General features: G+C 55.7%; 1 protein-coding gene across 6 annotated transcripts in view; it reads left to right on the top strand.

Moving 5' to 3' along the window:
• The first annotated feature begins 867 nt into the window (after window positions 1-867).
• PLEKHG6 (pleckstrin homology and RhoGEF domain containing G6) overlaps window positions 868-12,291 on the top strand; it is a 19,579-nt gene continuing 8,155 nt past the window's right edge. Inside the window, exons 1-14 of one of the 6 annotated variants that reach the window (XM_014451595.2) lie at window positions 869-1,033; window positions 1,350-1,486; window positions 2,180-2,385; window positions 3,627-3,782; window positions 4,320-4,484; window positions 5,841-5,936; window positions 6,219-6,269; window positions 6,566-6,715; window positions 7,614-7,724; window positions 7,878-8,027; window positions 8,243-8,380; window positions 8,689-8,808; window positions 9,275-9,407; window positions 9,525-9,640. In XM_014451595.2, the coding sequence (XP_014307081.1) occupies window positions 2,248-2,385; window positions 3,627-3,782; window positions 4,320-4,484; window positions 5,841-5,936; window positions 6,219-6,269; window positions 6,566-6,715; window positions 7,614-7,724; window positions 7,878-8,027; window positions 8,243-8,380; window positions 8,689-8,808; window positions 9,275-9,407; window positions 9,525-9,640 (1,524 nt within the window). In that variant the 5' untranslated portion in view covers window positions 869-1,033; window positions 1,350-1,486; window positions 2,180-2,247. Of the gene's footprint in view, window positions 1,034-1,349; window positions 1,487-2,179; window positions 2,386-3,626; window positions 3,783-4,319; window positions 4,485-5,806; window positions 5,937-6,218; window positions 6,270-6,565; window positions 6,716-7,613; window positions 7,725-7,877; window positions 8,028-8,242; window positions 8,381-8,688; window positions 8,809-9,274; window positions 9,408-9,524; window positions 9,641-12,291 lie in introns of those variants that run through there. The other 5 variants (XM_014451596.2, XM_014451597.2, XM_006084137.3 and 2 more) reach the window with 5 other exon arrangements.

A 12,291-nucleotide genomic window follows, 5' to 3' on the forward strand; every position in this document is an offset into this window, starting at 1 on the left:
AGATTATAATGATCACACCTCCAGGACACTTCTGACTCCCAGGATCCACCCTTCTGCCAGACAACCGTCATGATTTATGGATGTGACAGTGCGGTCCTTCCATGGCACGTCCAGCAAGTGCCCTTCCGTGAGCAGGTCTGTTTGAGCAGCTGCTGTAGGTGTGAAACCTGGAGGGTGCCTGTTTGCCATGAAGCATGAAGGTACCCCCATCGGCGGCTCCTGTCCTCCCTCCCCAGCCTCGGGTGATGGGAGAAATGTTGGGTCAGGGACCTGGCCCCAGGTGCGGTCCTTGGAGCAAAGACAAAGTCCAGCCTTCCACAGATGGCCAGGGCAGTGAGAGATAAGGGTCATACTTTGGACTCCACGCCAAAGAGCCCCATGAGGGCCCCAGCATCCCTGAGCCCCTACATCCCTTCTGCTGGCTGTCCCGCTCCCCTGCCTGGTTGAAAAAGGACGACGAGGGCGGGGGGAAGGGATAGCCGGTCACTCACTGCACCCAGAAAGCGAGGTGCCACCTGCCGCCGATCACTCGCCGCCTCCTCAGCGCGCTCAGCCCCGCACTTAAGCCTCAGCACTCGGGAGCCTCCGGGGATCCGGCCGAGAGGGGAGCGAGCGCCTGACGGTGGCGCGCGGCTGCAGCCCTTCCCGCTCCGGCCGGGTGGGTGGTGAGCTCAGGTGCAAAGGAAAGAGGGAAATGGGGACCCCGCGAAGCGAGCTCTTCTTCCCGGGAGGATGGGGGCTGCGTCCCGGGCAGGGGCTCCTCGGTCCCCCAGGCCCCATGGGCGTCCCCACTGCGCCGTCGGTCCGGCGCCCACGGTGAGAGGGCGGTGCCTGCCCGCGTCCCCGCCCCTGTCCTGCCACCTTCCCTCCGCCCGGCCCTGCGCTGCGCTGCCCGGGTCCTGCGGGCCGCTCGGTCCCAGACCCAGGCCCGGCAGCGGGGCTGGCATCGCTGGGGGAGCCGTCCGCTAGCGGGAGCCCGGCGGGCGGGGGCGGGCAGCGCGACCCGCTGGCGCCCGGACACCTGCAAGCACAGGTGAGCGAATGGGGGCGGGGCGGGCCGGGGGCGCCGGGCGAGAGACGCAGGGAAGCCGAGTAGGAAGACAGCCAGAGGGAGACAGAGCCCTCGGAGGGAGGACTGCTGGGAGGGGCCTGGGAGACAGTGACAGCTTTTCTTCCCGGCTCATAAATCAGGGAAAAGGTAAGGAGAGGGGGCCCAGGCCCACCGGAGAGGGGCCAGCAGCTGCTTAAGAGGCCTCTTCTATTCAAGCCCTGCCTACTCAGAGGGTGGGTCCTCTACCCAGGTAGAGGGGGAAGGGATGGAGCCCCACACCTGGCCCCCTGCTCCCTAGACGTGTCCACAGAAACTGGGGAAGACCCAATGTACCCAGAGACCAGAGAGACCTTGCTTCTGCTCTGCTCATCTCCAAGGCCAAGGGCTCCATAGCCGCTCCTCCCTCACACCGTGTCTGTGGCCAGAAGCGTCCAGGTAAGGGGTGGGCAAACTTGTCAGTGAAGGGCCAGGTGGTAAATATTTTAGATTTCCAAGTCTATACGATCTCTATCGAAACTAGCTGGAAAGCAGTCAGGGCCCATCAGTAAACGAGTAAATGCGGCTGTGTCCCAATAAAACTTCCATTATGGGCACTGAAATGTGAATTTTATATATGTTCTCTCTGTAATGAAATCGTGTTTTTAATTTCTTTTTCAACGATTTAAACATGTAAAAAGCATTCTTAGCTGGCAGGTTGTACAAAAACAGATGACAGGTCCAGGCAGTCTCCTGTCCTCTCCCACATGACCTCCCTGCAGGCTGCGTATGGGGAAAGGGAAGCTGTAACTGGGTGCAAGGGGAATCCCCTCACCTGGGGGCATCCGGGAAACTGGGGACTTGTCTATCCAACTCCTCTCAGAACTACAGCCTCGTCTGAGGCCAGTGTGGGAGTTTATACGCCAAATGTGCACACATGTGGAGGAAGTATAGTTCCAGGGACTTTCTAACCAGCAACCGGGGGCATTCCCCACCCCCACCAAGTCAGAGATGAGGCAGCCAGGCTCTCCCAACAAGTGACCAAGCCCTTGACCCTCCGTCCTCCTCACTCCCCACCTCCATCACCTTGGTCTCAGGTCTAGTGCCACCCACTGATCAAGGCTGGCCCTTCCATTCATTTTCTCTTTGAAGACTCAGGGGACCCCTTTCTCCTGGACCTTGGAACTATGAACCTTTGGAGGTGACCTAGGAGAGAAGGGATGCAACCTTTTGGTCCTCCAGATGAGCGTCCCCTCCGAGGACTTGTGGAGTCCCGCATTGAGACTTATGGGGGCCAGCATCGGGCTTCGGCCCAGAGTACTGGCAGCAATCTCTATGCCCGAAGAGGCCTCCAGCTGGTGAGTCCAGGCCGTGCCCCAAAGGTGACCTGGGTGGGGCAGATGGGAGGATGCCCAGGCTTTCAGGTCTCTGCCTTTTACCCGTCCGTGGGCCGCTCTATTCCTATCCCTCACCCTACCTTCTCTCCTGGGTTGGGAGAGGTTGAGGAGGACAGTGCTGGGCCAGGCTCCCAGGACTCTGCACCCATCCCAGACAGATGGGGCACTCGAGGCAGAGAGCCAGGGGTGCCAGGCCCTCAGAGGAGGTGCTGTTAGACAGGTCCGAGTCAGGGAGCTGGGGAACTTCGCCAAGCCCTGGGGATGGCATCTCCCAGACTCCCACCTCTCCTGAGAGGAGCCTGTGGGCTCTGAGTCAGGGCTGGAGGAAGAGCAAAGGTTCAGAGTGTCCCTACTATGAAAGTGGGGAGGGGTGTGGGGGCTCCCTAGCTCCACCCTGGCCCCACCCTCCTGGCCTGCCTCCAGTGCTGACCAAGGAAAGGGGTGTGGCGGCCAGCGGTCTTTCCCTCGGCCTCCACGGTTCCCTCCACCTTGAGAGCAGTTCTGCTTCCCGTTGGGGGTATCCCCAGCCTTACTGGAGGAAGATGTGTCCCTGGGAGACAGGGAGGACAGCTGGGGGTTCTCCCAGGCTGAGGGCGGAAAGGCAGAATAGGAAGTCTGTGGAGTAAATCCAACCACAGGCCGATCAAGGAATGTGACCGGGCCTGTCCAGGAGGAGACTTGTGTCCACAGCCTCAGCCTCTCACATGGAAGGGCAGCTGCCCCCACTGGATGGGACGCAGGCTGCATGCCCCTGGGGAGGAGCCACACATGTGTGTGCCCTCATCCCCGTGTCAGGGAGGCTGTTCCCAAACCAGGGAAGCTGTGAGGGACCCAGATGTAGTGTGCACCATACATTGTGCATGCAAGCCTAAGGTGCGGGGAGCGCACACGTGAGTGGGCAGACACGGGGAGGACACACACCAGAGCCCAGGCGTGTGCGCACCTGTGTGCTGCTCTGGAGGAGGCCCTGCTTCTGCCCTGGGCTCAATCGAGGAGCCAGCTTGGCATGTCCCTGCCCAACCCACTTGGCCTCCCTGGCAGCAGCCACTGTGACTCAGGGCAGGAGCGGCTCACACCAAACTGGTTTGAGGAGAGAAGTGAGTCAGTTCAGCTTGGACGGGTAAGGGCCTGGCCCCCAGTCCCTCCCTAGGACTTCTGTGGGAAGGGAGACACCCCCTGACCTTTCCTTGCTCTTCCCCCAGGATCCCGGTCGCCTACGCCTCCAGGACTATGTCCCCTTTGCCAAGAGCTCTGGCCAGACCCGAATCCTGTCTCCCATGAGGTTTCGAGAACCAGAGCCTGAGAAAAGGCTTGGAAGCCCTTTTGGGGCTGGCCCACCTCACTCCCCCAAACTCAAGGTGAGGGGTCCCTCTCTTCCCATTGCCATGCTCACAACCTGAGCTGTGATGTCCTCCAGAGATATTAGAGCCGCGAGCTCAGGCAGCCCCTCCAATAAGCCACTGGTCCTGTCTAGAGTCCTTCCCAGGGATACGTCTCTAAGCTATGCTTCCTCATAAAAATGTCCACATTATGGGCAAATATCAAAATGCTGCCTGAGACCTCTGGTTTCCTAAGTCCTGTTCTGGTCTCCCCCTGAAGGTCCCGCTAAAGAGTTCTGTCTCAAGAGACCCCTGGAAGGCACCTTTCTGGTCAGGGAGCCCAGGTCAGACCCCTCTGTCCAGGGACCTTTCTGCAGACCAAAGTGCCTCTCCATCCATGTTCCAGGGCACCCTTGCCCCTGTAATCCCAGCAGGGGTCGATCCCTGTCCCTTAGGCTTCCATACACACACACACACACACACACACACACACACACACACACACAGCCCTCCCTGGGCTGTTGGGCTGCGTGCCTGGGCTGTGGCCACAACTAATCCCTTTCTCAATTCCACCAGGAAGTCACCAAGGCCCATGAGCTGGAGATGAGGCTGTATACGTTCAGCATGTTTGGGATGCCCCGCCTGCCTCCAGAGGACCGGCGGCACTGGGAGATAGGAAAGGGCAGCGACAGCGACCTGACCATTGAGAAGTCCTGGAAGGAGCTGGTGCCTGGGCACAAGGTGAGCCTATAACATAGTGTCTGTCCCCATGGGGTTACAGACACAAGTTCACACATCTCACCTCTGTCTCTTCCCAAGGAAAAGGCCTCGGGTCATGTGGGGAAAGTGTTTGGAGAGATCTTACTCTAGGTCAGTGGTTTCCAACATGGGGCACATGCCCCACAGGGGGACAATTTGATTTTTAAGGGGGGCAACTTGAGAATGAGTTATTAACAGTGAATTTTTTGCATTTCTTATGGTTCTAGGGGCCTCATCTACAGTATATAAATATATAGTGAGCCCAGCCAACATTGCTCAGTGGTTGAGCATCAACCTATGAGCCAGGAGGTCATGGTTCGATTCCCAGTCAGAGCACATGTCCGGGCTGCGGGCTTGTTCCCCAGTGTGGGGTGTGCAGGAGGCAGCCAATCAATGGTTCTCTCTCATCATTGATGTTTCTATCTCTCTCCCTCTCCCTTCCTCTCTGAAATAAATAAAAATATATTTTTTAAAAATTAAAAAAAATATATATAGTGACATATTTATGCATTTCAGTTCTCTATTACTAGTATATGTTTTGAAACTTTATTTGCTATTTTTTCATATCACTTCATATTATTATTATTTTTTAACTATTTCTTGGTGATTTCTTCCTCCGTACTTCAACTGTCCTTTCGTTCTTTTATTTTTCTCTTTCATGGATGCCATGTCCTTTGTAAGCCTGTTTAGACCAAGTTAATGGCCTTTTAGGCTTCCTCCACGTAAACAGAAATTCACTTTTTGAATAAAAGAATTATATGTCATGAGGGAGTGGTAATCAGGATTTTAGAGATGGTTAGGTGGGGCATGGCCAAAAAAAGGTTGGGAATCACTGCTCTAGGTTCAAATCCAAACTCTGTCACTTACTAGTGAGACCTTGGTCATGACAGCAAACCTCACTGAGCCTCAGTCATCTCACCTGTAAAATGGGGATGACACCTATACTCTGGAGGTTTGGTTTAAAGATTAAAAAGTCATCTATAAGCCCTAACTGATGGAATCAGTGGTTAGAGCATAGACCCATGCACTGAAGGGTCTTGGGTTCAATTCCCAGTCAAGGGCATGTACCTGGGTTGCAGCTTCAATTCCTAGCTCCAGTCAAGCTGTGTGCAAGAGGCAACCAATATCTCTCACATTGGTGTTTCTAGCTCTCTCCCCCTCCCTCCTTCCTTCCCTTCCACTCTCTAAAAACCAGTGGGGAAAAATATACTCAGATGAGGATTAACAACAACAACAAAAAAGTCATCTATGAAGTAGATCCAGTAGCATAACAAATGGTAGCTGTTGTTCTGTTCTTTTCACTGTTCCCCAACTGAACCAGCCCCACTCCCATCCCAGGAGATGAGCCGGGAGCTTTGCCACCAACAGGAAGCACTCTGGGAGCTACTGACCACAGAACTGACCTACATTCGAATGCTCAAGATCATGACCGATGTGAGCCTCCCTCGGTCCCAGCCCTGGCCCCATCCTCAGCCATATACCCATCTCCCTTACATTTTCTCTGATCCTCCCAGACCAGAGGAGCAGGGTTGCTGGGGGAAGGAGGGACAGAATACCAAAAGATCCCCCTGATTTGAGACCTTCCCAGAATCTTGGGAGAGAGGTTGGCAGTACTGAAGTTGGGGGTGGGGATGCATTAAAGAGCTGGTGCCCCTAGGCTGGGGTTCTGAGAGGAAGAGGCCGGGTGCTGAGACCCTCATCTCTCCCTTCATCTAGCTCCTAGCCGCTGGTTTGCTGAACTTGCAGCGAGTAGGGCTGCTGATAGAAGTAAGTGGGAGTTCAGGAGGGGAGTCTGGTACATCCCAACCTCTGAGCCCGAGAAGTGGGGGGTAGGGTTGGAGGGGTCACAGAGAGCCCTCTAGGCTGCCCAGTCTGAATTTCCACTGTCCCGTTTTCTAGGACACCTGCCCTTCCTACTCCCCTTCTTGGTCTAGACCCCAGTAGGCCACAGGTCCCATCCCACTCCTCACCATCCAAGCTTAGCAGTTCTTGCTTGTCCATGGCCAAAGTTGCCTGCCGGTGACCTGCCAAGTCATGCTGCTAAATTCTGCTCCATCCTCCAGGTGTCAGCTGAGACCCTGTTCGGAAATGTCCCCAGCCTGATTCGAGCCCACCGGAGCTTTTGGGAAGAGGTGCTGGGGCCTACCCTGGGGAAGACTCGAGCCTCTGGCCAGCCTCTGGATCCTGTCAGCCTGCAGGACGGTTTCCTGGCGGTGAGGCATGGAGAAGGGTTTGATGAAGTGGGACTGGGGGAGCCCAGGGGTCCTATCTGCAGGGCATGTCTACACAACTGGAATCCTTCCATGACTTGAGGGCGTCCCAGGGCACAGCCCCTTCCCCAAAATATCACTTCACCCCCTGCCCTTCACTTGACAAGTATGACCTCTGTCCCAGAGGTTCTTTGGGCTTCTGGAGACCCTTACATATGACGTGAAATTGCAGCTGTCTCAGGAAAGAGTTCCACCTAAGCTCTTATCAACTATAACATCTTACTTCTTAGACAGAGATCCACTGACAAACAGCTGGAAGCAAGAATGGGGCCTGGGTGAGGGGTGTAAAAGGCCACCAGGGTACCTGGAGCATGAAGTATGACAAGAGAAAGAAAGAGAGGCCCAGGATCAGACTTTCCCAGTTTTCTCCAACCAGGAAGATGTGGGCCTTGCAGAGTTGGAAAGGAGTAGTGAGTTGGGGAGACAATCTCCTGGGAGCCATAGGTGGCCCCCTTCCACAGGACAGGGCTTCTGGGCCAGCCTCAGATCACCACCCCCCTGTCGGGTGAAATGGGATCTGCATGTCCTGAAAACGTTTCGGCTGAATTATTGATGGCAGGAGTGAATTCAGAGCAGCAGGGCAGGCAGGGGCTGTGGACAGGAGCTCAGAGAGCAGCAGTAGGTCGGCCTCTCAGGTCCTCAACTCCTCCTTGGAATCCAGAGAGAAGGGCTGGCAGTCATGGGAGGTAGGGATTAGCAGGAGCTAGACTAAGGGTCTATGAGAGGCTGTCTCCACCCCCCACCCTACCCTGTACACTCTGATCCCCATGCTCTGCAGCCAAAGCCTGTATCTCATGACCTTCTTTCCCTGCCTGCTCACCCCCCACCCCCGTCCCTCTAGATCAGCCAGCGGTTCCAGCCCTATGTCCAGTACTGCCTGAGAGTGAAGCAGACCATGGCTTACGCCCGGGAGCAGCAAGACAATAACCCTCTCTTCCGTACCTTCGTGCAGGTGGGAGAGGGGGTGGCAGGAAGGGAGATGGGCGGACCCTAGACAACTGGATTCCCCTCTACCCCCCACCCCCGATCTCCAGCTGGGCCCAAGGCTGAGTCCATCAATTAGGGTGGGGCAGGCTGCTGACCCCCTGCCCACCTTCCCTGGCAGTGGTGTGAGAAGCACAAGCGCTCGGGGAGGCAGATGCTGGGTGACTTACTCATCAAGCCCCACCAGCGCATCACCAAGTACCCACTGCTGCTACAGGCCGTGCTCAAGAGGACCCCTGAGGCACAAGCCCGCCAGGCCTTGAACGACATGGTAGGTGGCCTGGCAGGGCCAGTACCCTGGGAGTTGGAGGGTGGTATGCGGGAGTTGCCCTCCAGGAACTCTTGAGGGTCTCTTTTCTTGAATGTATGTGACAATGTGGCACTGACCGGCCAGCCTGTAAGGAGGCTGTGGTTGCCGTTGGTTGGGTGGGATGTACAGGGTGTGGAGCTGAGCTGCTCCTCCTGCCACACCCCACCTTCACCTAGATCACAGCTGTGGAGTCGTTCCTGCAACACATCAATAAGCAGGTCCGCCAGGGCGAAGATCAGGAGAATTTGGTGGCGGCAGCCCAGCGCATTGGGCCCTATGAGGTGCTAGAGCCGTCCAGTGAGGAGATGGAGAAGGTAAGAGAGGGAAGGGGGCTCAGAGAAAGCAAGGTCCCCAGGAAAGTGGATGCAGCGGAGGCCTGGAGGGGAAGGGGTGGAGGTGCCACAGAGGAGTGGGCCCATCATTCCTTCCTGGTGGGGAGGGTCCCAGGGGCAGAGTTCAAAAGAGTAGAAAAAAGGCCCTGAAATGCTTCCTCTCCCTCCAAGCGGAGGATGGAGGACAGATGGAAAGAGCCAGTGCTAGTGACAGAACAAAGAACCATCTTGGCCAGGAGGTACACAGGAGTCCTATCCAGTCCCCTAACCCTCTCCTTTGTGTCCCTCAGAACCTGCGTCCTTTCTCCAACCTGGACTTGATGTCCCCCATGCTGGGGGTTGCTCCTGAGCACACCAGGCAGCTGCTGCTGGAGGGACCTGCGAGGGTGAAGGAGGGGCGAGAAGGGAAGGTGAGGGAGCATGGGTAGGAGCAGAGATGATGTGAGATGGATTGAAGAGAAGGGAGAGATGATGGGAGGTTAGGATAAGAGTCATATAAGATGAAAATGGGAGAGGGGTGTGTGTGTGTGTGTGTGTGTGTGTATCTTTGTGTGTGTGTGTGTCTATGTGTGTGACTGGGTCACTTCTGTGTATGTATGGGGAAGAGGACATGGTTCTGGCTACAGCTCTGATTGTTTGTACAACCCTGAATCAGCCACTTTCCCTGCCTGTAAAGTGAGAGAAGGGACCAAGCTGACACCCCCTCCAGCCCTAGCATTCCACGGTGTGCTCTTGTCCCTATGTATGTGCACACCCACATGCGCACACTCATGCATGAGCCCCCACGTGTGCACACTCATGCATGAGTCCAGTCCCTGTCCCGCCCTTCCCCCTGCTCCAGCTGACCTGGCCTCTTTCTCCTACACACGCCCCCAGATGGACGTGTACCTGTTCCTCTTCTCTGACGTGCTCCTGGTGACCAAGCCTCAACGCAGGGCGGACAAAGCCAAGGTTATCCGCCCCCCCTTCATGCTGGAGAAGCTTGTGTGTCGACCACTCCGGGACCCTAGTATGTCTCCCCTGCGGGGACTTTGTCCCTCCCCTTTCCTCTTGGCAGAGGGAAGAGGAGTCAGGATGGGCTTCCAAAACAGTCCAGCCCTTAAAGCAGACCTTTTCCCCCACTCAGACAGCTTTCTGGCGATCCACCTCACTGACTTCCAGTGCGTCTCCAGTGCCCTCATCGTGCACTGTCCCAGCACTGCAGACCGTGCCCAGTGGCTGGAGAAGACCCAGCAGGCCCAGGTATGTGAGAGCCAGGTGTGGAAGGGGTGGCTGGGGGCCCTGGAGCTCAGGAACTGGAGCACAGAGGGGAGGAGGAAGAGAGAGAGGCTGGAGTTGATCCAGACTCAGACTGACCTCAGGAGGGAGACACAGCCTTGACTATCCCTGACCATCATAAGAGGAGAGAAGAGCCCCTTGAGCCACCTGCTCTGCCAGTCCCTGGGAGAGTCCAAGACGGCATCCCCTAGAAGTTTCTACACCTTGAAACAATTTTCTTCTGAACTTCAGTCTTGTCAACAGATATTAATGGGGCCCTTACTGGCTGCAGGCACCAGCTCAGCGCTAGGCAATCAGAAAGGAGTAAAACAATGTTCCTGCCCTCAAGGAATGTGCATGGCAGCCTAGCTAGACAAGTTAGTGTACGACTATAGAAACATGCATACGTAATGGAACTCAGCCCAGAAGGGAATAATTCGTTCTGCCTGGTGGGTTGGTTAGGAAGGGGACAGACGAGGGGGAGGGTGCGCTGAGAAGCCTTCACTGAGGAGCCCTTATCTGAGCTCCGTTTGGGGGAATATCTAGGAATATCTAGGAGTGTTTCAGGGAAACAGGGTGGGAAGGAAAGGTATTTTAAATGGAGACACGGAATGTGCAAAGGTCAGAGATATGAAACAGCTGTGTGGTGTGTTGAGAGATGCACCAGTCTGGGAGTTCGTATCACCAGGACATAAAGCACAGGCAGGCACAGCGGCAGAGAGGCTGGGAGGCAGGCCCCGCCAGCTTGCCCATCTCCCATGCCACGTAAGGAACTTGAACTTTGTCCTTCAGATGACAGGGAACCAGGGAAGGTGCTGAAAGTGACGTGGGCAGATGTAGGTGATTAGAGCTAGAGGAGTTCAGAAGGCAGAGCCAAATGGAGCTGTACTGGCACCACAAACGGAGCGAATTAAAGTAGCAGAAATGTGTTCTTTCCCAGTTCTGGAGGCCAGAAGTTGGAAACCAAGGGGCCACACTTTCTCTCCAAGGTTCTAGGGGACAACCCTTCCTTGCTTCTCCCAGCTTCCAGCTGTTCTTTGGCTTCTCTATTCTCTGCCTCTGTCCAAATTTCCCTCTCTTGTCTCTCATGAAAACACCAGCCATTACATTTAGAGCCCACCCTAAATCCAGAATGGTCCTTAACTTAGGATCTTTGCACCCTCTTTCTGAATAAGGTCACATTCCCAGGACCTAGACAAATCTTCCTGGGCTACTGTTCAACCCACTGCAGGAGCAGAATGACCAAAGTAGTGTGAGGAGTGGAGCTGGACTTAAAGGACAGGGAAGATCATGAGCAGAAGAATCAAGGGAGCACTTGGTGGGATTTGTTTGGGGGCAGTGACCTTGTGTGTCTGAGTCTGGAGCAAAAGGGTTTATGTGAGCTGGTGATTGAGAGGCCAGGCTCTGCAGGACCCCAAGAGCTACAGAAGAGGGTGGACTGGGTGAGACTGGGACTGAATTGGGTTGATGAGAGAGAACCACCATAGATTCTTGAGCCAGGAATGCCATGGTGAAATCAATGTGTTTTGTCTTTGTCTTGAATTGTAAGGTGACTGTGACAGATGGGCTGGGGGAGGGGAAGATTGGTGGCAGGAGATTTATTTTGCTGGTTTGGGTATAAAATACTGAGGTTTATTTAATGCCATGGTCTTTGGGACACATTGCCAAAAAAGGGGGGGAGGGGAAGAGAGGAAAAAAGGAGCTAAAGAAGAAGAAACAGGTGAGCCTTAGGGAGACTGGTTAAAAGCCTACACTGAATGAATGAACATCTAGGCTCAAACACCAGTTCTACCTCTCACTAACTGGGTCATCTTGGGTGAGCTTCCATTTCTTCGCCTGCAAATGGATATACTGTTATTATTTACTAGAGGCCCAGTGCACAAAAATTTGTGCACTCGGGGGGAGGGGGGGTCCCCTCAGCCTGGCCTGTGCCCTCTTGCAGTCTGGGACCCCTCAGGGGATGACCACCTGCTGGCTTAGGCCCGCTCCCTGGGGGATTGGGCCTAAGCTGGCAATAAGACATCCCTCTGGCAGCCCGGGAGCCCTTGGGGGGTGTCCACTTGCCAGCGGGGAGCAAGCCTAAGCTGCAGTCGGACATCCTTAGCGCTGCTGAGGAGGCAGGAGAGGCTCCTGCCACCAGCACTGTACTGGCAGCCGTCAGCCCGGCTTGTGGCTGAGCAAAGCTCCCCCTGTGGGAGCGCACTGACCACCAGGGGGAAGCACCTGCATTGAGCATCTGCCCCTGGTGGTCAGTGTGTGTCATAGTGACCAGTCATTCCCAGTCGTTCTGCTGTTAGGGTCAATTTGCATATTACCCTTTTATAGTATAGAGGCCTGGTGCATGGGTGGCGGCCGGCTGGTTTGTCCTGAAGGGTGTACCTGATCAGGGTGGCGGTCCTGCTGGGGTGCCTCACAAGCCTGGGTGAGGATCTGAGGGCCTTTTTCAGACCAGGCACAGAGCTTTAGGGAGGGGGGTCCTGCTTGGGTGCCTTGCCAGCCTGGATGAAGGGCTGATGGCTATTAGCAGGCTGACCACAGGCCAACAGGGTGGAGGTCACGCTGGGGTGCCTGGCCAGCCTGGGTGAGGGGCTGAGGGCTGTTTGCAGGCTGCCAAGCCTCAGCGGGGACCCTCACCC

Source organism: Myotis lucifugus, unplaced genomic scaffold (assembly GCF_000147115.1).
Source record: "Myotis lucifugus unplaced genomic scaffold, Myoluc2.0 scaffold_10, whole genome shotgun sequence".
In the NCBI taxonomy this organism is placed as follows: Eukaryota; Metazoa; Chordata; class Mammalia; order Chiroptera; family Vespertilionidae; genus Myotis; species Myotis lucifugus.